Source organism: Enhydra lutris, unplaced genomic scaffold (assembly GCF_002288905.1).
Source record: "Enhydra lutris kenyoni isolate GAN:26980312 unplaced genomic scaffold, ASM228890v2 scaffoldscaffold9, whole genome shotgun sequence".
NCBI classification, from domain to species: Eukaryota; Metazoa; Chordata; class Mammalia; order Carnivora; family Mustelidae; genus Enhydra; species Enhydra lutris.
Genome location: NW_019154093.1, coordinates 23,853,012 through 23,878,618, shown reverse-complemented (window position 1 = coordinate 23,878,618; position 25,607 = coordinate 23,853,012). Strand labels below are relative to the sequence as shown.

The following is a 25,607-nucleotide window of genomic DNA, read 5'->3' as shown; positions in this document are numbered from 1 at the left end:
CTTGAGAAGCTTTTGGGGCTGGGGATGCAATGCCAGCACGACATGGTCCCTCCTCCCCAGACTCTCACTCCAGCTGGAGAAGCAGAAGAGATGCAGGAAATGCCTGGAAGAAAATGCTGCCTCCTGTCCATTTGGCAGCTCAGAGGGCACCTCCTCCAGGAAGCCTTCCTTAGCCTTCTACTCTCCGAGCAGAAAGTGAGCCTGCTACTCTGACCCCACCGCAAACCCTGATGACAGCACAGACCCCAGCATGACCTTGCCCAGAAGGTCACAGGAGACAGCAAGACTGGCAGTTAGGAGAGTGGGCTTTACAAATGTTTACCGACAGATAAATGGATAAACAAAATGTGGTGGATACATACAAGGGACTATTATCCAGCTTGAAAAGAAAGAATGAAATTCTGAGCCTTGTTAACAACATGCATGAACTTCAAAGACTAATTATGTTGAGTGAAATAAGCCAGACACAAAAGGACATATTGTGTGACTGTCTCCTCGAAACCTACAACAGCAAGCTCAGAGCCACAACGTAGAATGCTGGTTGCCGGGGACTGGGGAGGCCAAATGGGGAGGCAGTATTTCATGGATACAGTTTCAGTTTGAGACAGAGGCTGCACTTGGGAAGGAAGATGAATAGTTCTGTGGATAGTGCTGATGGTGGCACAGTGGTGAAAACATGGTGAAAATGATAACTTTTATGTGATGTGTATATTACCACAATTTTTTTCTAAATTAAAGAGAGGAGCGCCTGGGTGGCTCAGTGGTTAAGTGTCTGCCTTTGGCTCAGATCATGATCTCAGGATCCTGGGATTCAGCCCCACATCAGGCTTCCTGCTCGGTGGAGAGACTGCTTCTCCTTCTCCCACTCCCCCTGCTTCTGTTTCCTTTCTTGCTGTCTTGCTGCCAAATAAATAAATAAATAAAATCTTTAAAAAGATAAAATAAAATAGAGAGACAGGGGAGGAAAGAGTGGGTTTGAGAACCCAAGAGTCTGGGTTTGAATCCTGAGTCTGCCACTTACAAGCTGCGTGGTCTTGCAAAATTGACTTAAATCAGTGCCTCAGTTTCCTCCCCTAAAACGGGGGTTGAAATGGCATCTGCATCAAAAGTCTCTTCATCACAGATAATCATAGGATTATCATGAGGATTAAGTGAATCTATATGGGTAAAACTCTAAGAACGTGCCTAGAAGAGAGTAAATGCTCAATAAATGTTAGCTATTATTGCTGGCAGGTCTCCTCTTCTGGGTCCGACCCTAACCAACCTCATGATTCATCTCTCCCAGCACCCCCAGTACCCTCCACACACTCAACTCAGCTTAGATGTCACTTCCTCCGGGAAGCCCTCCCTGATGCTCCCGCCACCACCATTACCACCTCAAGTCTCCTTTCTCCCACCACAGCCTGGACTGCCCCCATCAGAGCACAAGTCACTTCATGGCACCCCATTTTATAACTGGGGCATCCTCTGGCTTCTCTGCCACACTGAGAATTCCCTGATGTCTGGGCAAAGTCAATTTCTTATTTGTACTTCCAACCTTGCATCTCTAGTCTGGTGCTTGGCACATGGCAGTGCCCACCAAAGGTTGGGGGTTGCCTGGGAACGGGGAATCTGGAAGGAGTAGAATGGGGTGAAGGAGTGGAGAGAGGAGGAGCAAAGAGAGATCCTACGAGGTCTTTATATCCTAGAGCAATCTTACTTGTGAAATTCTCCATTGCTAAGTACTATTTGCGCAGGAGAAATGACTGATAATGTGAACTGAGGCCTGGGCTCCGGGCAGCGGGGGAGGAGCCTTGCCCAGTGCCCGTGCCCGCTTGGTACCTCCACGTAGAAGGCGGTGGCCGTGATCTTGTGCATTTCGTCGCCTCGCTCCAGGAGCGGGATGAGCAGGTAGAGGATACGGCACAGCTCCTGGCAGGAGTAGTGCACCATGGCCCTGGGGGTGAGGCAGGGTGAGCAGTCCTCAGGCTCTCCAGCCCCAGGGGACCTGCTGGGGGACTGGGAGGGTCTGGCCTGACACTCTAAACTCCGAGCAAGTCAGGGGCACCTGGGTTCCTGGGTTCCCAGGATTTCCCATCTGCACAGAATCTCGGAGGCCGTCTAGTTTAACTGCTTTGTTTTACAGATGGAGAACCTGAGGCTCAGAGTGGGAAAGCTTGCCCAAGAGCACAGAGCACACAGCTCTTTGCACGATGCCTAGAGCATAGTAGGTGCTCAATAAATGCAATTGTATCCTGAGACCCCTGGGGGGCGGCAGCATCCTGGGCACTCAAGGTGCAAGGTTAAGGACAGACTGTTCCTACAGGAGTCACATCGTCAGAATCGAGGTGCCCCTTCCCAACCCCAGGGGAGGCTGTGTATGGGGGCCAGAGAAGACCCCAGTCTGGGTCAGCTGATCATCTCCTAGCATTGCCACTTCCTGGCTGTGTGACCTTTGATACATAACTGTCCCTCTCTGGGACCTTGGCATCCTGCTGTGCCAAATGTAGGCTGATGATCCCTGTCCCACCAGTCAGCATAATGACCGTGAAAGCTAACCTGTGCTGCGCTCCTTCCATATACCAGGGGCTGTACAGAGTAATTTAACCCTCATCCTAAGCTCTGGCAATGCATCCTATTATTATTTCCACATGACTGAAGGTAAAGCTTAGAGAGAGGCAAGAACTTGCCCTGGGTCACACAGCTGAGAGGTGGTGGGCTGGGATCTGGACACAGGTAGACCAGCCCTAAGGCCACACTCTGAAGGCCTTGGCTATACCACCATGCCTGTATGAGCGTAGGAACTAAGGTCCCCATACAGTGAGAAAAGGGGCTTCGTAAGTAAGCGAAGGGCTGTGCGGTTGCCAGGCACTGTCCCAGCCACACTCAGTGTGAGTCGGGACGCCCACTGAGGTCGACCGTACCCTGCCACTTAGAAGAGGTGCGGGACTGAGGGAAGGGTCTTGCCCAGAGAGAGATGCAAACCCAAATTTCTCCCTCCCCCAACCCCTGCGCCGGGCCATCCCAGCCTCACCTGGCCAGCAGGGACACTCCCCGGTGGTGGTTCTCCGCCTGCTCCATGAGCTCCCAGCCGCCCTGGTCCTCCAGAAAGGTGGCCTCATAGGAGCAGCCCATCCTCAGCAGCAAGGTTTTCACCACTTTGACCACCCAGCTGCCAAGACAAGCTGAGACCTCATGACCCCCACTCCCCTCCCCACCACACAGGGGCCGGACCTCCCTCCAGCCGGCCTCTTCCCACACCCCCGCCTGTCAGCTCCCATCTGGCCAGACAAGCTTCTCTGAGCCCTGCTGATGCTGAGGTAGCAGTCATCGGTGTACCCACCAAGAGCGGCTTTTAAAAAATTATTAGCTTTGAGAAAGAGAGTCAACAGAAGCAAAAATTCCCCCAAGTGGTGTTTTATCCTTCCTTTTCTCCTGAGCCTCTTTCCCTGGAGGGAGAGGTTGGAGCCAGGCCTCCCCAGACCTCTGGGGTCTGCCTCTCTCCCCCCCCACCTCTCCCCCTCACGCCCATGCCTGGGCAGCTCTCTGCGGGAGAGGTCATCCCTCCTCACTTGCACACAGTCTCCTGTTGGCCTGAGGCCTTCACCCTCTTGGGGCACTTATGGAGGGATTCCCTGACCTGGATGCCCAGCAGAAGGCCATGGGCAGTATGGGTGGGGGACGGGGGGGGGGCTTTTATAACCTGTGGATAGAGGAGGCTGGAACCCAGTCCTCTGTGTTTTTGAAGCCCCAGGGTGGTGCTGGGAAGGAGCGGGAGGGGGTGCAGCCCCATGCTGATGCCCCACTATGTCCTGGGCACTGGGTGTCCGCAGATGTGTATGTGTACCTATAGATAAACCTTTAATAAAATGGAAACGGACAGTGTGTGGAATGAAGTTTACATTTAGACAAAGTTTTCTAGAAACGTCAGCCCTCATGTTTAAAGAGTTTATCACATGTGGACATACGTCAGGAGATACTGAGAGTAGGTGGTCCTCATGATTCAAGACAAAGCAGCAAAGCATTCTGGAAATTGCGTAATGTTCAGTAATTTACTTTTAGTTTTCATGTTTTGGGTTTTGTAATAACTACTGATCAGTGTGAAAAGTCAAGCTTCTACCGAGACCCGGGCTTTCAGAACCATGCAAGCTTCCTGCTGATACTTAGAGACACGTGCTATCAGTTACGGTCCTGGACCAGCAAAGTCACACACACGTGGAGGGAGAAGGAGGCGGGCTCCCGGTGCTGACCACCCTGAGAGCCTAGGGCTTGCCCTCCCCAACTCTCCCTCCCCCCACCTATTCCCTTCCCCCCAGAGCACTGGCTGAATAGCTAAGCGGAGATTTGCACGTTTTCATTGGAAGGTTCTACCTTCCATGCCAAGCATCAACACCTTGAACTAAGACCGAGTGAGCCAGCTGTGTAATGTTCTGCTCCATGACTTGACCACCCAGTGTCCCCATCTCCAGGAGCAGCAGTCACTTTCTCTCTACCTGGCTTCAGACTGTCATAGCTCTTACCCAGACCGCACCTACCCGGTGTCAGTGTGTGCAGCCGAGGAACTCGAAATTAGGCCAAAGCTTTCGGACACAGTGCCACATCATTCCTAGGTAGGTGACTCCACTCTTCCACCACGCCCTTGATTGGGTTCCAAGTTTTAACAAAAATGACCCTACCCATCGTCCTTCCTCCCCACCCTACTCCCAAAGATACACCTCCAGGAGCCCCAGGTGAGGTCTGTGCTGCTTTGTAAAAAGGCAGAGGTGACAGCGTAGGGAGGAAGGCTGTGGGTAGTGGTGCAGGTCCTTTGGCTCCCCGAAACGCCCACTCTGTAGGCTTCACCTTCCCAGAAAGTTCTCAGCTTTTCCCAGTGACGTGGAGCCAGCATTGCCCTATCCCTGCAGTGGGATGGGGGGGCCAAGGACCCAACAGGGAGCTGCATTGAAGCCTGAGGCTGCCACAGGGCACAGCAGCTGGACCTTTTGGAGGGGGACACCTTTCCACTGTGTGTTTGGAGGTTGAGACCTTTCCACCGTGTGTTCCTCCTCTTCCTCCTCCTCCAGCGCCTCCTCTACTTCCCTTTGGTTTTGTCTCCCCTGGAGCCCACCAGCTTCCTGAGTCAGGGCTGCCACCCTCACAAGCACCAGGGAGTCAGAGGTGGTGCTGTGGCCCTGGCATGGGGTGTCCCACTGGGACGCAGGGTCCCGTTTTGTCCTTACAACACACCTGCAGGGCAGGAATCACTTACCCCATTTCATGGGCAAGCACACCAGGCTGCCAAGAGGTTAAAGTGGTTTACCCAAGGGACAAAGCCTAAATGATGGAACCACACTCAAATCTGAGATGTTTGGACTTCAAGCCCAGCCTTGCCATGGCTTGCACTCAGCCCCTCAAAGTGTGCCTCTCTAAGCATCCCACACAATAGAAGCCAAAGAAAAGACTGAGACACTCGCCTGCATACAAACTTAAACCCTCTGTATGGCAAAGACCATAAAATAGTTACCAGTTAAGTGAATACATGTAACAAAGTGTTACCATCCTTAGTATATAAAAAGTCTTACAAATTAACAACAAAAAAATTCTCAACAGTCCTATAAAAAATTGGGCAAACGTTGCTCAAAGAAAAGGAAACACAGGGGCACTGGGTGGCTCAGTTGGTTAAGCATCCGACTCTTGGTTTTGCCTCAGGTCGTGACCTCAGGGCTGTGAGACGGAGTTCCATGTGGGGCTCTGTGCTCAGCACAGTCTGCTTGAGATCCTCTCTCTCCCTCTCCCTCCCCTTCTGCTCCTCCCCCATTCACACATGCACTCACTCTCTCCCTCTCAAATTAATAAAATCTTTAAAAAGGAAAATATATATGGCACTTCAACCTCAACCTCAAGCGTAATAAGAGAAAATGACAGCATTTTTTTTTCAACTTTCAGATCAGCGAAGACATACATATCTTCTGTTCCACTGTGCTGGCCGAGGTGTGGGAGACGGCCATTCTCACGCCCTCCTGGACGCAGCAACCCCTGGCAGAGGCCATGTGGCAAACTGAGTGCTTGAGAGGGCACTCCATCTTCCCTTTCGTCACTCACTGGTCAAGAACGTTCTCCACCCCATATCCCTAGCCCAGCTCACAGTTAAAATGCAGAAGCCCTTCAATGCACCCAGTCTCCTTTCGGGAATTTGTCCTACATTGTACGATCACATGTGTGCATAAAGACATATAAACGAGCTCATTGCAGCTTTGTCTATAAGTGCAAAGTACCTAAACCAAGAGGATCCTGGTTAAATAAATTATGGTACATTCCACTCAGAGGGTATTATGCAGCTGTTTTTAAAAAAAAAAATGACACAGATCTCTATGTCTGTTCTCCTAGGACAGAGCATATGCTAAAAGCAAAACTGTAACTGTAAAGGACGTTACTATTAGTATAAAAACAGAAACAGACACGTGTGCTTAGCTCTGCATCAACCACCTGTGGAAGGGTATGAAAGAACCTGGTTCTTCTGGGGAGGCTCACTGGGTAAGGAGAGGAAAGGAAACTCACTTTTAATGCCTTTTGAGATCTTTACCCACATGCATGTGTTACCTATACGGGTTAATAATGAAAAATAAGATGGTGAGGGGTGCCTGGGTGGCTCAGTAGCTAAGCATTCGGCTCTTGAGCTCAGCTCAGGTCATGATCTCAGGGTCGTGGGTTCAAGACCTGTATGGAGTCCACGTAAAAAATAAAATAAAAATAATAAAATAAAATAAAAAGGTGGAACTTGGATACAAATCTAAAACAAATGATAGGTCTAGGGAGGGAGGACGAAACATGAAATTGTGAGCTCCTTGGGGGAAGGCGGATTTTTTGCTGTCATCCAGCACCGGGCAGGTCTGAAACACAGCACTCCTAAAAATATGCTTCTGTTTTCTCTTTTAGTCCCAAAGCTAATTCTACCAACTGACTGCCTCAAGATTTTAGGAAGGGCCCTTGCTAGTGGCCTCCCCCAGCCAGGGAGAGCAAGACATACATACCGCACAGGTATGAAGATGGAAGGTGGAGTGTCCTTCCTGGCATCCTTGCAGAAAGCCGTGCGGCTGGGAAAGTAGAGCCCGATGTGGTAATGGACCTGAATGAGCAGGGCCAGGAGCAGCTGGGGATAGATACGCCTCACACGACCCACGCAGCTGTTGACCGACAGGAGCTCACACAGGCCGCTGGCTGCCTGGGGGCAGAGGGGAGGCTGGCTGGAGGCTCCTGGCAGGGGCCTGGACAGCTTCTCTGGCAGCTTGGACCTGGATCTTTGCTCTTCTCTCACTCCAATTGATAGAGCCCAGATCTCTCCACCCACCATGCCCCAACACACACTCCAACTCCTGGCTCTCTGGGTGAGCCCTAGACCAGCACAGCAGCCTGCCTCTTTGGTGGTGACACAACTGTAGAAGAATTGGATGGGGGGGCTCCTCTCTCACCGTGGGTGAGGTGCAGTCTTGATCCCATTGTGCAGGCGAGGAGACACCTCAAGAGGGGTGAAGGCACTTACCGTGGTTGCCCGGCCCTAGGGACAGAGCTGGGACTGGAGCCCAGGCTTTCAGACACCAGCTGCACATGCCCTCCCTCTTCCTCATTCATAACATGGGCACAGAGACCATGATGGTGCTCCCGTTGTCCCTTCACTTCAGGCCATTAAACCTGGCTGCCCCCACTGCCTCCCCTGCTGCCCAGCAAACCGGAAGAAACAAATCCCAGCTTGAGTGGGAGCCAGGGAGGCCCAGTCCTCAACTCTGTCACTCCACGCCTACAGGTCACACCCTGCCTTTTCTATCCACGACTGCCCACACCAGCCCCCCGAAGTCCTGGGAACTTGACTTTATTAGTGTTTTGTCCACGACGGTCCCTGGGACCCGACAGGGTGCTCACCGTCCACCCTCTCCACCTGCCATTCATCTCTGGTCCTGGCCTGGGCCCGCCTCCTGCTCCACCCACCAAGGCCTCTCTCACTGGTAGGAGGACAATGCAGGGGCAGGGGCAGTGGTGCTGGGGTCACAGATTGGATGGCTCCTTCAGGCCCCACAGTTCCCTGGCCCTCTCTGAGCTTCAGATCCATTCATCCTGTCAAGGGGTTGGGGGGTCACCAGCCCCACAGGTGTGGTGGAGAGTGAATGAGGGGAGAGGTGAAAGTGCTTTACGAAGAAGTGACCAAGATCTGTGCTCTCACGCTAGCTGGCCCAAGGGAAGAGAATTTGTCAAGTGACAGAGCCCACGGCATGTTCCCAGGGAGATAAGAGACAAAATGCGGGCTGGATGAGAACCAGGAGTGGCACTTATTTGTACTTTACAACCTAGGAAGCCCTTTCTTTCTTTCTTTCTTTTTTTTTAAGATTTTATTTATTTATTTATTTATTTGACAGCGATCACAAGTTGGCAGAGAGGCAGGCAGAGAGAGAGGGGGAAGTGGCTCCCTGCTGAGCAGAGAGTCTGATGCGGGGCTTGATCCCAGGACCCTGAGATCGTGACCCAAGCTGAAGGCAGAGGCTTAACCCACTGAGCCACCCAGGCGCCCCTAGGAAGCTCTTTCACACACAGTATTTCACTCTTCTGAAAAGGGAAGCTAGACAGGGTGGGACTTATTACTGCCCATTTTACAGATCAATATACCAAGGCTAGAGCAGGGGGAAGTGACTGACCGAGATTATATAGTGAGGCAGTGGCAGAGCTAAGACAAGCCTCTTGGACTCAAAGCCTTTGCGTTTTTCAGTAGACCAAAGATAACGATTGTATCCAAAGAACATGGTCATGCTGTAGAGAAAATCTCTAGTGATGGGCCACAGGGCTCTGTTCTTGGCTCAATCTTGGTCACTGTTTATCAATACCACGAGTTAAAAATCTGTCCAGGCTGTATCTGTGCTCAAACTATGCTTCAGCAAAATGCACAGATGAGTGACTCACGAATACAGCAAGACACATTCCTTGAGGGACGAGAGGATGAAGGACCAAATCAGGGAAGGAATGGAGGCTCATGCCTTATTCGTAGACCTTAGCGCTGGGGGAAAGAGGCCGAGACCCCCAGTGGTGAAGCACAGGATTCAGAGGTAGGAGATCTGGGCTTGACTGCTGGCCCCACCAAGCTCTATGACCTTAGCTAAGCCCTGGGATGTGACTGAGCCACAGTGTCCCCCTCCGTAAAGGGGTTACCACCCATGCCTCCACCAGCCACATCTTTATTTGCTTCCCTCCACCAGAATATCTTGCTCTCTGCTGAATCCCCAGAACTCATGAGTGTGCCTGGCACATAGTAGGTGCTCAATTATGAATAATGAATAAATAAATCAGTCCAACGAAACGTTTTTTGAGTTTGAGCCAGGTATATGTCAGACATTGGGGGTATTATGGTGAGCAAAAGAGGCTCAGGCACTGAATTCATGCATCTCACAGATTACTCAAAGGACCCCACACATTAGTGTCAAATTAAATCACAACAGGGTAAACTCCTCCAAGATAAAGCATGTGAAGCAAAGTGTAATATGCACAGATTTGATCAGGTCAGGGAGGTAAGGGAGGGCTTCCCTGAGGAGGTGATGCTGGAATTGAGAGCTGAGGGACGAGTAGAAGTTAGGTTAGCAGAGAGCAGTTCAGGAGAGGGAACAGCATGTGCAAAGGCCCTGTGACAGAGATAGCATGGTATGTAAGAATTTCTGACAAAGAAGAAGGCTGGAGCCATGCAAGTAAGAGGGACCATGGAGTGTGGTAAGGCCCAAGAGGGGTGCAGGGCCTTGCAACATCAGTAGAAATACTGTGTTATTCTCAAGGACAATGGGAAGCCACTGACGGGATTGAGAAGAGCAGAGGTGCATTCTCAAAGATTTTTTGGCTGCAGTACAGATTGCAGGGGCTGAAGTGGAAGCAGCGAGATGAGCAGGGGTACTGTCCAGAGGGCTAGGGCCAGCGTGACGGTGACAGAGGCAGAGAGAAATCTGTCTCTCTACCCAGTCACCTCCCTGCAGTCAGAGCCGCCTTTCCCTCTGTGTTCTCAGGGATGAGCTCGGAGCCCCACAGCAAGCATGTAAACATGTTGCGTCACTAAATGAAAGAATGAGTTCCCTCATTTTATCTTCACCACCACCACATGAGGCAGATTCCCTCATCAGTATCCCATTTACAGACGCAGGGGCTGAACCTCAAGCCGAGAAGTGACTTGTTCGGGTCATAGATTAGTACGGGAATCCACGCCAGCTCTTAGACCCGGGTCTGCGAGTCCCCCCTCCCCGCCTGCTGCCCTCCCTGTAAGCAGCAGTAAGACGCCGTCCAGGGGGTCACAAATAGCAGGCTGGAGACAGACCTACCTGAGCCATACAACTAGCTCCTGGCAGAGCAGGGTGTGCTGAGCTGGACAGGAGGGCAGGAGCAGGGAGCACAGGATGGGGCAGTCATGAGGTAGGCCAGGCAGGGGCTCACCGCGAGGGGCACGATGGAGGTCCGGCCATTCTTGGTGAAGGGCTTCTCCTTCAGGCTGGTCAGGAGCAGGTCCAGGAGGTCTCGGACGTCACAGCTGGGCTTGCGCAGTATCAGCTGCCTCCACATCTCCGCACCATTGCTGGGGGAGTTGGTCGGTGGCGATGGTTAGTGAGGACCAGGGCGCTGGGCCCACCCTGCCTCCCAGTGGTTTGGGCATGGAGAAGGGAAGATGCCATCAAAATGGTATCCATGGGTGACCCAGCAAGGAATGATTCAGAAAACACTCTCTAAGAGGCAGAGGGCTCACAATTCTTCAAAACTCTATTTCCATATATTGTACCAAGTGCTTTATACTCAATTTATTTGGCAAACATGGAGCATCTGCTGTACCCCAGGCACTAGGCAAATCCCTGGGCATATAGATGTGAACAAGGTATTCAAGACACTCAAATTCACTGAATTTTCAAAGGACACTCAAGTTGGGTTGTTATTCCCATTTTACAGATGCGGAATTGAGGCTCAGAGAGGTGACATCATTAGTCTGAGATATTACAGATAATGAGCTGCAGCATCAGGAAATGACTGGGTCTGGCGCCTTCAAAGCCAGTAGTCAGTCATTCCTCTATGCCAGGGGGCCCCTTAGGGCCTGGACCTTGCATTTGTCACATAATATCAAGGAGTGCCTGCACCTGTCTCCTTACAAGGCAGTACTCCAGGCAGAGGAAAGCCTCTGGACCTGCCAGCACCAGACTGTGGGCATTCCTATCAATTGTGGGGAGCCGAAAGCATGGACAGGCCAGTGGTGCACAAAAGGGTTAACGGAACCTCTTTCCTCTCTGCATGAGCATTTGAACCTTCCCTTAACTTTCCAGCTCTGTTCCCCTGGAAACCTGATAAAGATAGTATGTCAACTATGTTGCTAGGCAACATTGCTTATGGTGAAAATGACCCAGTTGGTAAATTGCATCTGGGCTGGGAGGGACTATAAATGAACTATAAGAACCGAAGAGGACGCTGTTGCATTGAGCCTCCCAGGGAGCAGTGACTCTTGGGACTGCGCTTGTCCCCATGGGGACCCCAAAAGCAAAGTCTCTAGATCTTTCGTAAAAGAGCAATTCTAGGGGCACCTGTGTCGATCAGTGGGTTAAAGCCTCTGCCTTCAGCTCAGGTCATGCATAATCTCAGGGTCCTGGGATTGAGCCCCACATAGGGCTCTCTGCTCAGCAGGGAGCCTGCTTCCCCTCCCCCTCTCTGCCTGCCTCTCTGCCTACTTGTGATCTCTCTCTCTGTCAAATAAATAAATAAAATCTTGGGGGAAAAAAAAAAAGGAGCAAGAGCAATTCTTAGGAGCCATTTCAGCCAGGGCAGCTCCTACACCTTTCACTGGGAGGCCCAAGAGCCCAGCTCTCAAGCCCAGAGAGAAGCTAGGGTGAGGCACGTGAGGCATCCAGGGCACAAGATGGAAGGAGGCCATCTCTCGGGCTCTCACAAGCGCCAGCGTGGCACCTGAGAGCCCAGCCTCCTTCCATCTTGTACCGGCTCTGTCTGGCTGACCCACTGGGCTGCCACAAGGACTTCTGGGAGCAGGAGCCCCTGCCACTGCTCTGTCCTCCATCCTGAGCGACTCTGATGACAGGTGTGGCCCTGCCAGTCTTGAGTCTGAAGGGTTGGTGATTCCAAGAAACCCTCCGGGGGCTAGTGTGGGCAGAAAGGGTGAAATTCTTCCAGGTGGGAGCACGGGGACCTGACACCCTAGCTCTCACCTTCCTAGCCAGTCTCCCTGGCCTCTATGAATGACACGAGCTGTCCCCACTAGAAGCACAGCTCATCACCCACCTTGGTGCAATTCTGCGTGAGCTCCTGTACAACTATCTTAAGGTGTGGGCCACACTCTGGCTGCCCTGTTCTATTCATTCAAAGGTGTGGGAGTGTTTCCTGGGCTGGGAGGCTGGAACAGTCAGTCTGGTGTCTCTGGCCACAGTTCCCTCTGCCCATCAGACCACAAGATCCTGGAGGCTGAGAGCAGGAAGCTTGGTCCTGCAGAGTCCAGCCCTGGGCAGGCCCTCAGCTCAGCTGGCTGCGTTGCTTGTCACAACCAGCCACCTGGAGTGGGAATCATGCAGGGAGTATTTCCCTCTTTTGTCTCTGGGGGGAAATGAAGCCCAGAGAGGGCAAGTGAACCACCCAAGACCACAGAATAGCCAGAGGCAGAGTCAGGGCCAACACTCAGACCTCCTTTCTAGGGCCTCCTTAGAGATCTGGGCTCAGAGCTGGCCAAATCTGAGTTTAGGTCCTCATCCTGTTTCTTGCTCCCTGGGTGAGCAAGGACAAGGAACTTCACCTCAGTCTCCCCATCTGCAGAGTGGGGCTGTTGTACTAAGGACAGAAGGGATTAATGCTCCACATGGACACCCGGCAGGGCTTCAGAAGTGCTTAATGGCTGTCATAAGCATCTCAGATCATACGGAAAAGGGGCCAGCTGGGAGGGCCAGGGCCTGCTCTGGGTGGCAGGACAAGTTCCCAACCCAGGGTGAGGGCTGCTCCAACCCTCGGAGGTGTGATGGCGGGAGCCCCTCCGTGGGTACCTGTCCAGTGGGAGGGGGCACGTGAGCAGGGCCACAACCACCTCGGTCATGAAGGAGCTGGCCAGGAGGGAGACGGGGAGCAGGGCCACCTCGCGGGCCCGTGGTTCCTGGATGCAGTTCAGCTGTGCATAGATGCCTTGCATGATTTCTGGGATCTGGGGCACAGCCAGAGCAGCCGTGAGCAGCCAGGAGGCCAGTTGGAGAAGCCAAGGCAGGTGTGGGGAGAGTAGGGAGAGGGGAGGAGGAAAGAAGTGGGGGGGTGACAGGATAGAGGGGCAGGGGAGAGGGGAGAGAGAGAGGGCAACAGGAGAGAAACGGGGATTGGAGGGTGGTGGGGGAACAGTGCACCTGCTCCTACCCTGGGAGACAGCCAGCTGTCCTCACACTGCCTTCCCCACTGCCCCCAGATCATTAAGTGAGTTCTTTCTTGCCCACAAGTAGGAGGCACCTAGAACTCAGCCACTACCACCCCTACCCTGCTCCAGGGCTTAGGGGTTCCCACACTCCCCACCCTGCCACTGCCAGACGGCGGGTCCCAAGGGATGAGTAGCCCTGTGGGGACTCCCACCTCAGCCACTTCCCACAGGGAGCCTTACCACCTCCAGCACCCTGTGGCGGTACCATTCCAGCACCGAGCTGAGCGTGACCTCTGAGGCTAGCTGCATCATCTCCCCAGAGTCCTTCCCCCGGGCCTCTGAGCTGCCTTTCAAGCCTTCTAGGGCTGCTAGCAACAGGTCCTTAACCTGCTGGGGTCCCAGGAAGTCTCCAAACTCCTGAAACAGAGGCACAGAGATACAGACCCCACGGACGGGTGGCCATCCCTTTGGGGAGGAGCTAAAAGAGAGGGGAGACATGGCCCCTGCCCCCAGAATGAGCTAACATCCCTCCGGCATGGCTCTGAACCGAGGAGGAGGGGGCACTCAGGGTAGGCCTGTGTGGTTGGGGAAGGCTTCCTTAAAGGGACTTGAGCATGGAGAGATGGAAACATGGGGAGAAGACACTGGGGTGGGCTGGCACTGCCCCTCCCTGATTCCCAGGAAGGCCCAGAGCTGGTGGGCCGTGGGCGGTCACCGCAATCACACGCAGAATATTCTGGCATGGGCTGACAGGGTTGTAGGGCCCCAGGAATCGCTTGTTGCTCTCATACAGCTCCTCCTTATTGGTCTCTTCCTTATCTCTGGATCCTGCAAGAAGAAAGCCTCAGTGAGGCCCAACCATCCTATTCTTTTTTCTTAAACTTTCTGCTAAACGTAGATGTAGGAAGTACACGAATCAGAGATAAGCAGCGAGGTATGTTTTTCCAGAACCAGCACCCGGGTCCAGAACCCAGGTAACCAGCTCTTGGGTTGAGAAACACTATGTCATCAGCAGCACCCCAGAGGCCCCCTCTTGGTGCTCCTTCCAGTCCCCTGCCCCCTCCCCCACCCAGGGGACCCCACTATTCTGACTCCTAAAGCCACAGGTTAGATTTCTTGCTGTTGGACCTATGTGCCGGCTTTCCCTCAGCGTCATGGGGGTGACAGTCATCCCCGCGGTCCCAAGTAGCGTGAGCTCATTGGTCATGATGTTGCATCATTTCCCATGGTGTGAATACACTGCAGTCTATGTCTCTCTTCTGCTTCTGATGGACATTGGGGTCACATCCAGCTATTGGTGCTGCTTGGAACATTCTGGTAGGCCTAGCCCATGCCTTTCAGTGAATGGAGGGACACATTTGTTGGTATGGAGGCAGAAGTGTGTTTGCTGGGTGCCAGGGTAGGCATGGGTTCAGCCTCAGGGGAAGCTGCCAAATGGTCTTCCAGTAAGGCCGACTATGCACCCCCCACCCCCAGCAGCGCATGAGCGCTCCAGGGGCCCCCCATCCCACCAGTGACCTGTCATGTGGATTTCTGCTGGTCTGGTGGGTGTGTGGTGATCCCTCTTTAAATTGTGGTCCCCCTACCCTGACCTTCCCAAACCCCCTTTTCTGATGTGTTTTCTTTAGTGCTCGTTATCTAACTTCACTATACGTATCATTTGTTTATTTTGTTTATTGTCTCCTGACAACGAGAAGGGCCTCTGACAGGAAGGATTATTTAACTTCATCGCTGTTTTCAGTGCCTAGACTAGACCTGGCACAAGGCGACTTCATATTTTCTATGGAAGGAAACACATTTCAGGCTCATTTCCTTAGGCCTTTCTGAGGCCTGGCCCAGGTCCCACCTGGATGTCCCAGGGTGTGCAAGCCATAAACATAAGGAAGGGCCATCGAGGCAGAAGGACCCTATGGACCAAGTGTGTGAGTTATTTGTGAAGAAAAGAAGCATGATGGGTGCCTGGAGGGCTCAGTGGGTTAAGCCTCTGCCTTCGGCTCAGGTCATGATCTCAGGGTCCTGGGATTGAGCCCCGCATCAGGCTCTCTGCTTGGCAGGGAGCCTGCTTCCTCCTCTCTCTCTCTCTCTGCCTGCCTCTCTGCCTACTTGTGATCTCTCTCTGTCAAATAAATAAATAAAATCTTAAAAAAAAAAAAAAAGAAAAGAAAAGAAGCGTGAGACCTGGAATCAGAGACACCCAAGTTCAAAGCCTAACTTTGCTGCTCCCTACACTCAGGGGGCCCAGACAAAGCACTTCACCCTTGAAAGTCTGACAGTGTATGTCTGGGGGTCTCCAGACAAAATACAGGATAGCCAGTTAACTGCGATTTCAGATGGCCAGGTCACTCGGCCACCGGAGCCAGAGAAGTTTAAATAACATGCCAAAGGCCCATGGGTGGGGTTGGGACCATGGAGAAAGGATGGAGGCAGTTAGCTGCTGAGACTGCACACCTCTAGGCACAGTGCCAGCCTGGTATCTGGGTCAGCCCATTTCACGCCCCCAGCTCCCTAATGCGAGGTCTACAGGTTGCATCCACTCCAGACCCTAATGTGGGACTTGGTCTTTGTTTGTTCACTCAGTAAACATTCACTGAACACCCACCATGTGCCCAGGCCTAGGGCGAGACCGTGGGAATGGAGTGGAGATGAAGACATAGCCTTCCCTGCTCTTGGCACATCACAGAAATGTGACAGTGAGAGTCACAGATTATACTTGAGAGGAGGAGGAGGGGCTCCGATGGAAGGATGGCTTAAATCAAAATAGATTTGTTTGTAGCCCCCGTCCTCTGGGTCTGTGTGAACTGAGGCATCGCGCCAGCCCATCGGACCCTGTGCTGGGTTCCTTCATCTTCTACCTGTGCCCTTGCTGCCAGGGCTCCAGTCCATTCCCAGGCTGAGTATCTGCTCAGAAGCTTGCTACAGACGTGCTGCAAAGGGCTTACGTTTTTGGAGCTCCAGGATGGTGTAGAGGATGATGATGCCGTCCAGGGCCTCCCGGCCAATCTCCTCATCAGGATCCCCGATGCGAAGGATGAGTCTCCCCAGCAGAAGCCCCAGCGCCGGGAACCCCGAGGACATCTGTTTGCGTCATAACTTCAAGGACTGAGTCTTATAGGTTCAATAGCACTATACAGTGATTAGTGAACAGAGCCGGATGGTCTGGCCCTGATAGGAGAGCCCTCTGAAGATGACAAGGGCCACATGGGAACCTTGGGACAGAGGCACCGGATCCCTTAGAGCCAAGAAGTTTCTCCCTAAGAGTGTCCTCCCCTCCCAGGGGCCACTCACAAAGAAAGGCAGGGTCAGAAGCATGTGGTTCAACACAGAGACATTGCTGTTCACAGCCCGTGCTCGCTCGTGGGCCTTCCCAGAGTTCATCCAGGGCCCCAGGGGCTGTGAGGACAAGGACAAGACTCACAGCTGCAGGCTGGACACCAGCCTTCTGCTGCCTGGGTGGGCAGGTCGGCCTTCACCAGTCAGCAGGAAGCTTCCAGGAGGGCATAAATGCAACTGTCCATAGCCCCCATCCTCCTCCAGGAGCATAGGGAGGCATGGGGTCCAGAAGTTGAGGCTAGGACTGGAAAACCAGAGGGAAGAGGAAGGTCAACAGGGAGAGAGATGGTAGGTGGAGAGTCATGAGGATAGAAGAGAGGGAGGAATGAGCACAGAAAAGGAACGCTAAGCGGGCGGCTAGAGCAAGAACATGAAGGATAGGGAGAGAGTGAAGGGGCAGGAATTTGGAATAGGGCCTGTAACAGGGACCAGGGGGTGGAACACTGGCCCAAGGTGACATCCAGAAGTCCAACCACTCCTGGGCATAGCCTCCCCAGGCTCTGGAGCCCGTTCTCCTTTCCCCTCTGCCCTTGCACTGCTCCCTGCCCCCACACCTCCAAGATGCTCGTCAGCCCGGCAGGAGTGGGGTCCTTCACAAAGAGGGCGTTGAGCAGTGTCTGCAGAGCTTCCAGGGTCTGACGGTAAAGTGTCTGTGGACAGAAGGAGGACCAAGTCACTAGGAGGCTCCTGTAGCAAACCCAGCCTGCACCCCGGCTATGGGTCAGGGGAGGAGGGGCATCCAATCCCATGAGAGCTGTTTTCTGGCCCCATCTCAGACACTAACTTGAGGTGTGGTATTGGACAAATTACTATCCCTGCCATGGGTTACGGTTTCCTTATCAACAAATCAGTGGGGCGCCTGGGTGGCGGAGTCAGTTAAGTGTTGGATCCAGGTTTTGGCTCAGGTCATGATCTCAGGGTCCTGGGATTGACCTCTGTTATCAGGTTTTGTGCTCCACATGGAGTCTGCTTGGGATTCTCTCCCTTCCTTTGCCCCTCCCAGGCTCCTTCTCTCTCTCTCTCTCTCATAAATAAATAAAATCTTAAAAAATAACAACAAATTGGTGATTATTATCCCTGCACTCCTGCCTTAAAGGAGGAGGAAGAGAAGCCCCAGCATTGACTGAGAATCTACCATGGGCCAGGTCAGTGTGGAGATTCACACAACCATATCAATGTGCCCTCAAAATGTTTTTCTCATTTTGCAAATGAGGATGCACTTATCCAAGCTCACACGGTTTCCAGTGGTGAGGAACAAAGGAGAGGCTGCGTGGGGAAATGGCACGAGAGCGGTAAGAGCCAGAAAAAACGGGAGGGTCAGCCTTACTTTTATTATTGTTCTCGGGTGTTTTTACTTGCTACTCCTAGACCCAAATAGACTTTCTAAGTTGCCCCTGCAGGGAGTCATGTCTCCCCTGCCCCAGTTCCCCTTCCCTCAGCCACACCCCAGACCCAGAATTGTCTTAGGAAGATGCAGGCGTTACTCATACACAAGGCTACAGAGTGGGTTTGGGCCACTCTGGGAAGACCTTCTGTCCCCTGCATCCTTTCCTTCTTCCAGCTCATCACATCTGTTTGTCTCCCAGGGTGTCCTCGTCCAGGCTTCCCCAGTCTGTGCACACTAGGGTTACACCACAACCACCAAGCCAGGCCCTGCTTTTCCGCTACCTCCTCCTTCCCTCCCATCCACGGACCCATTACTGTGCAGCACTGACCTCTGGTGTCTAGGCCTGCTACTGCAAGAGGGCTTCCCGCTCTCTTGCCAGGCAGCAAGGATTTCCCCACCTTGTCTCAGTGCACCACCTACCTTCCAGGACCCAGAGTCCTCATGCTGCCAGTGTGGTCGGGCCCCTACTGCTCTCTAGACTCGCTTCCCAGCCCTCCTGCCTCAACCTCTGGCTCCAGCCACATCGCCTCCTTGTCATCTTTGCAGTCACCCTGTTCTCACAGTCTTCAGGCCACTGCACAGGCTGTTCCCTCTGCCTGGCATGCCCTTCCTTCTGCCCACCCCTCCACCCCAGCGAACCAGCTCTTCTGTAACCTCTCAGCTGCAGCACTATGACCCTTGACCCCACCTAGGCCAGGATACCCATCCTAAGCTTGCTTGCAACATTTACCATGAATAAGTGTGCATTTATTTGTATGGTTCTTTGACAGTGTCCCTCCCCTCCCTCTACTGTATCCCCCAGCCCCTGGTAGTTTGGAGTGGGCACTGTTTATATTTGCTGAATGAAAGGATGAATGAATGTGCCTCCCTCTGGGCTGAAAATCCCCTCCCTAAACCTCTCCCCTGGACCCTACATCCTACACTAAGGGTCACCTCTACCCACTTCTGGGACCACCCTTCCCAGGCTGGAAGACACTCACAGGAGCCCCTTGACGTTCTACCCTTATCCCAGCTAGGCATCACCCCAGCTCAGCCAGTCCTCAGCCCTCCTCCTCCCACTCCCAGCCACCTCCACTGGCCACGCCAACACAGGCTCACATCCTTCTCTTAGGGCAGGACCCACAAGTGGACAGAGCATCCCAAATGAGCAATTCCTTATTCCGAAGATTCACTCATTCACCGAATATTTATCAAGAGCCTGCTCAGGCCAGGAGAGGCGAGGTCATGCAGCTTGAGTAGGGGTGTGAAGATTCACATCTACCTTCTGCAATGCTCTTTCTCTCCCCGCTAGGAGGTCAGAAATGCACCTTTGTCTAAGGACACGGACAGCCCTGAGGACTCACCTGTATGGCCTCAGCCTTGGCCTCGTCTTTCTCCTGCATGGCCTGCACGGAGGGGAGGGAGAACACACTCTTCACGCACGTGCTCACCAGCTCTGTTCTTTCTTGCCAGCCCAGGATAGGCTGGGAGTGACTGGCGGAGACAGAAAGCAAGGCGGGAGGGGAAGCAGTGAGGGAGGGGCCCTGTGGCCGGAAGCAGGAAGCTAAGGATGAGGGGCAGGGAGGAGGGCACCTAGCTGGAGGCTTGGGCATGGCCTGAGCAAGATGAGGTGGGGAGGAGGGAAGTGGGTGTGCAAGACAGGGCCTGAGGAGAGGAAAAGGCCCAGGAGTGGGTGGGGCACTGAGGACAGGCCCCAGAGGAGACAGGTGGAGCCCAGGGAAGAAGGGAAAGGGCTGGGGGTAGGGGAGGGGGCTGTGGACACCTCAGCTGGGTCAGGGTCTCCATGGCCTTCCAGCGGACAGTGCTTGAGAGGGAATCCAGTGGCTCCTCCTGGATCTGCCTCTGGACAGGGGACCACAGAGGGGCCAATGAGGGGGCAAGTCCACTGCAGACCACCAGGACCGAGGCCACTGTTCCGCACAGGGCGCAGGGCTGTGCCAGCCCCTCGGCCTGGACAGAACTCCCCACTTCCACACCATGCAGGGCCTCCTCTGGGGAGAGCTGGCTCATGGCTCAAACCCGGTCCTGGGCTCAGTTCAAGGCCACCAAATACACACCACACCTTAACCAGCAGCACCCCACACACAGGGCCCAGCAAGAACTGCTTCAGCAGCCCCGTGGTAAGGAGATATATTTAAGCCATGGGCTGGCCCAAAGCAAAAAAAAACACCATGAATGGCTCTGGAAGGGGGACCTCTTGAATTCCTTTAAAATTGTCCTAAGGGCGCCTGAATGGCTCAGTCAGTTAAGCGGCTGCCTTCAGTTCAGGTCATGATCTCAGGGTCCTGGGATGGAGCCCCGCGTCAGTCTCTCTGCTCAGCGGGGAGCCTGCTTCCTCCCCACCCCCCACCGCCTGACTCTATGCCTACTTGTGATCTCTCTCTGTCAAGTAAATAAATAAAATCTTTTAAATAAATAAATAATAAAAGTAAAACGTCCTAATAATTACTTCTCACTTTTGCTCTCCCATCTACACACAATAGGGGCTCAATTAATGTTGGTTGAATGAAGTTATCAAAGGCAAGGATTTGCTCTCTTTAACGGACACAAAGCTAAATATAATTTTGGGGACTTCAGCGGCCCAAACCATTCCGGAGGATAACTGGGAAGTGAATGTATTTTGCCAAATAATAAGGAAACTCTTGAAAGTTTCCCACCAGGAGGAGTTTCTGGAACAAGAATGTATTAAACAGTCACAACTGTTCACAGGGGCTTGGGCTCTACAGTGATCTAACCACTGGGTTACACCCTCCCAAGAAGAGAGCCCACGCACAGGCATTATTTCCACAGGTACTGAGGAGATGAGAAGAGCCAGGCTCACAGAAGGAAAAGGGCTTGAGCTCCCTCAGCGGGGTGGAGGGCAGTTAGAGGTGGACCGCGGCTCACATCCAAGTGTCCTCCCCCATCTCTGTCCTCCTCCCACCTCAAGCTTTGTCTCATCCGTTGGGCAGACCAGGACACCCATCTCCTCCCCACCCAATGCCACAGGCTCGCACAGGGTTCCCACACCATCATCTTCTTCATCATGGTCTTCTTCTCGCCTTCCCCTTCCTGGTGTTTCTGGAGGGCGATGACATTCTCCACCTAGGAGGCAGCAGAGGGCAAAACCACAGGGTGAGAGTCACAAGGACCCCTGCCCTCAGGGCTGGCCTGCACATCCCCACCATACAAGGCCAGCCCGTCCCCAGCTGCCAGCCCCCAGCATGGGCTCCAGAGAAATGAGAAACCACGGCGACACTTGGGGTGGGGTACAGATTCGGGAAGGCTGTGGTGGCAGTGGGGGAGGGGTTGGATAATCCCTGAAGGGGGGTATTTGGAGGAGGACCAGATTTCAGGCCCTGCAAAGCACTCCCCCTCTCTGGTCTCCCTCTCTTGGGGGAGAGGAGGCAGGAACTGAGGGGACAGAATCGGTACTGTCTAAAATCCCATGAGTGATACCTTTCAAGGGCTTTCTATTACCCACTCTTAAGGGCACATCCTAGTCAGGTCAAGGTGTCCCACCAGCTGAGAGAGGGAATACCTTCACTAATGTCCAATTAATCTATGCGTTCTCATCATCTTAGGGCAGAAGAACAAAACTCATGAAATAGATAAACTAATTTCATCCAGGGAAGAAAGCAAAAGCAAGTGAACCCAACGGGCAGTGTGGTGGGTGCGAGAGGCCACACGTTCTTGGCCATCGCAATCAAGAGGACAGAGAGCCCTTGAATCGGGGCTTATCTTAGGGCCTGCTTAGATCAACAGAAGGCCATGAAGTGATGATGTGCCAATTCCTGGCCTAGCCCTTCAGGGAACTGGCCGCCTTTTCCTTCTGGGACCCAGCCACCATGCCACAAGGAAGCTGGGCTAGATATGGGACGATGACGCCATGTGGAAGGCGAGGGTCATCTTGGACATTCCAGCCCCTGCTCCCGGGTAACCTCAGGCTATAGCACAGAGAGCAGAAGAGCCACCTCACTGAGCCCAGACGGTTTCAGAATTGTCACACAATCCAGCAAGTCCATTTAGCTGAAGAAAACAAAGCACTCATTCTAAAAGGTGTGGGCTCTACCTTTGACTGCGGCATTATTCACACCAGTCAAGATACAGAAGCAACCTGAGTGTCCACTGATAGATGAGTGGATAGAGAAGGTATGTGAGATCTGCACACACACACACACACACACACACACACACAGGAATATAACATGGCCATAAAAAAGAATGAGATCTTGCCACTTGCAACCACATGGATAGGCCTAGAGGATATAACGCTAAGTGAAATCAGTTAGACAGAGAAAGACAAATACCATACAATTTCACCTACATGTGGGACGTGAAAAACAAAACAAATGAACAAACAGATTCATAGATACAGAAAACGTTCTCGTGGTTGCCAAAGAGAACGGGAGGTGGGGCGGGGCGGGGCAAAACAGGAGAAGGGAATTAAAAGGTACAAACGTCCCATTATAAAACAATTAGGACACAAGGATGCAATGTACAGCATAGGGAATATAGTTAATAATATTTTAACAGCTTTGTATGGTGACAGATGGTAGCTAGATTTATCCTGGTGATCTCTCGGTCCTCTATTTAAATGTTGAATCACTATGTGGTACACCTGAAACGAACATAATACTATATTCACTTATAATATTGTATATGCTTCAGTTAAAAATAAATAAAAATTAAAATTTTTCAAAAATTTCAGGATCAGGAGAAATTGGGCCCCTCAGTCCTTATTTCCCCAGCAGAGTGAACTTTTAGACCACTAAGTTTTGGGGTGGTTTGCTAAATAACTACTGATAACTTAAACTGCCAAAGTGATGATAGAGGGATAGCTAATAGACTGAATGGTCATGGGAGACCTCTCAGAAGAGCCAATGTTTGGGTTGAGTCCTGAATGACAACAAAGAGGTAACCATTAAAAAAAGGGTGGGGGGAGGTAACCATGTAAAGAACTAGAGGAAATTCTGCCTATTTCCCCAATCTAGACTGTTACTTCACTGTTATATCTCTAGTACCTGAAACAATGCCTTGCACATAGTAGGGACTCAACAAAATGTGTTGAATAACTCTAGTAATAAACTCTATTTGTTGCAGGCACTGTGCTCAGTGTTGTGCATACATTAACACAGGCCTCCACTTCAACTTTATTACACCCATTTTGTAGCTGCAAAGAAACTTACTGGCAGAAAAGACAAGTGCAAAGGCCCTGGGGCAGGAATGAGTATGCCATGTGTGAGAAACCGAGAAAGGCCAGTGTGGCAAGAACAAGGTAGACAACCAAAGGAAAGCCATGGATGAGGATGGATTTTCCTAAAATGCCAGACCTCTTATATTAGTCCTGGCACCCTGTCCCCATGCCCCACCCTGGGGCACTCCAGGGACTGGAGTTTGCTTCTGAAGCAGCCTGAGGGCAGAGCCTCCCTCCCGCAGGGCAGGCCCTGGGTGGATCCCACCTCTGGGCTCCATCCACCAGCCAGTCTCCCTGACTATGGGTGTGTTCACACTCACATCCACCAGCCTGTCCAGTCTGCCCCCACTGGTCTTCACCAAGTCATATGGGTGTTGGCTTTCTCTGGCCTCCTGACCCAAGACCTGGGCTGGGACTGTGTCCTGAAAAGGGGCATTTCTAACCTTTCTTCCCCTTTTAGAGATCCTCTCACAATTGATTCAGTTGCTTAAAAAACCTTTGTTGAGCACCTATAATGTTCCAGGCACCATTCTAGATGCTGGGAATAGAGCTGAGAGTAAGACAGACCAAAATTCCTGGTTCAGGGGGCGCCTAGGTGGCTCAGTTGGTTAGCGTCTGCCTTTGGCTCAGGTCAGGATCTCGGGGTCCTGGGATCGAGGCCAACTCAGGCTCTCTACTCAGAGAGGAGTCTGCTTCTCCCTCTCCTTCTATCTGCTCCTCTCCCCCCACTCGTGTGTGTTCCCCTCTCTCTAAAAAAAATCCTTGATTTATGGAGGATACATTCCAGTGTGAGAGGCTAACAAAAACCAAGGTGAACTAGTAAAGCACAGTGTATACCAGATGGTGGCGAATCCCATGGAGAAAAGAGCCGGGCAGAGAAACAGGAACCACTGGGGCTGCAGAGTGGAGGAGGAGGAGGGGGAAGGGGTACCCCAGGAAAGTCCACTGGGACTTGGACAGGAAGCCTACCAGAGCCATCTTGTTGTCATCATCTCTCTTCCCTGGCACCTTCACCAGGCATGAGGTCACTTCATCGAAGATTCCTGAATGTCACAGTTTCAATGAGGAGACAAGAGGGAAGGTAAAGATCTGGCGCCACTGCCCTGTCTCCCCTCCCCCACTGGCCCCCTCCAATCCTTATGCCCCTAGCTGCCAGACTGAGCTACCTTCCTCAAAAGCCTTCAGTGGCACCTCATTCCACTGAGCATAAAGCCACCATTCTTGTCAGCGCCGTCAAGTCCCTGCCTGATCTGGGACCGCTGCCCACCTCCCCAGCCTGTCTCCTGCTGCTCTCCTCTCGCTCGCCATGCTCTGGCCTCAGCCCTCCTTCCGGGTCAGGACAACCTTCTCCCTCAGGGCCTTTGCACAGGTGGTCTCCTCTACCTGGGCGCTTCCACTACCACACCCCATTGCCCAGCTAGGGCTCCCTTCCTTCAAATTTCTGCCTGTCTGCCACTGCTTGGAGAGGCCTCCCTGACCTTCAGGGTTAAAGAGCTGCTACCACAACATATAATTAAACTCTGATTTATAATAGTAAATATCTGTTTTGTCAGCCCTGGATTTCCTCATCTTTCTTTCTGGTGAAAGAGGCCCTTCTTCTCTGTGGGCTACCCTTTCCCTGGATCTAGAGAAGCTGGATTATGCAAGCACACACATCACCTCCTCTTCAGGTAGGGGTGGGCCTGGAACCCAGGTTTGACCAATAAAAGCATCCCATGCCCCCCACCACACTGAACAGGGCTGATAGAGCCCCTTATTAAAGAGACTGAGGGGAACCCAAAAGAAAATAGGTCTCTTTCCTTCTGAGGGACCATCTCGGCCACTGGGGCTTCGGGAGGATGGAGCCAACAGGGAGAAGCAGAGACACCAATAGTTGTGAACATCGCTTGCTTCAAGATCTCGTCTCCTAGGTTCCCTTTTCCACTAAAAGATACAAGCCTCCTCGGAGAAATGGCTGAGTCTGGGATTTGGGCAAGAACATACAGAATGAGCCCAAAACATCTGGTAGCAGAAAACAAGAGAGCTCCAAGAATGAATGGGACATGTCAACGGGACGTGAAAGCTCGCTTAAAGGGGATCCCACTGGCCAAACTGGGGACGATTTGAGGATCACGATAAACAGCAGTAGCGACAGATTACAGTTCCTTGAATGACCTAAGGAATCATGAGTCTGTACTAATATGAACAAGTACACAAATAGCTGAAAGTTTGATGGGAAATGGGATGTTTACATAGTCTCCGCGTACCTTTCCACACAACATCTATTACAAACAGCGGGTAGTGCCACAAGCGTCTACGGGGACAATCAGGGTATCCATCTTACAAAGCACAGACTAGCCCCTCCACACCCACATCCTTGCCGC

General features: G+C 52.5%; 1 protein-coding gene across 1 annotated transcript in view; it reads right to left on the bottom strand.

The window, feature by feature from the left end:
- Positions 1–25,607, bottom strand: part of LOC111143145 (maestro heat like repeat family member 7) — a 56,525-nt gene that overhangs the window by 11,536 nt on the left and 19,382 nt on the right. Inside the window, exons 4-17 of the mRNA XM_022496647.1 lie at positions 24,214–24,287; positions 21,078–21,152; positions 19,831–19,910; positions 19,412–19,541; positions 17,236–17,331; positions 16,637–16,741; positions 16,291–16,426; positions 14,067–14,179; positions 13,592–13,768; positions 12,996–13,150; positions 10,411–10,549; positions 6,990–7,180; positions 3,014–3,151; positions 1,822–1,936 (exon numbers count right to left, since the gene is read on the bottom strand). Of these exons, the coding sequence (XP_022352355.1) occupies positions 1,822–1,936; positions 3,014–3,151; positions 6,990–7,180; positions 10,411–10,549; positions 12,996–13,150; positions 13,592–13,768; positions 14,067–14,179; positions 16,291–16,426; positions 16,637–16,741; positions 17,236–17,331; positions 19,412–19,541; positions 19,831–19,910; positions 21,078–21,152; positions 24,214–24,287 (1,724 nt within the window). The remainder of the gene's footprint in view (positions 1–1,821; positions 1,937–3,013; positions 3,152–6,989; positions 7,181–10,410; positions 10,550–12,995; positions 13,151–13,591; positions 13,769–14,066; positions 14,180–16,290; positions 16,427–16,636; positions 16,742–17,235; positions 17,332–19,411; positions 19,542–19,830; positions 19,911–21,077; positions 21,153–24,213; positions 24,288–25,607) is intronic.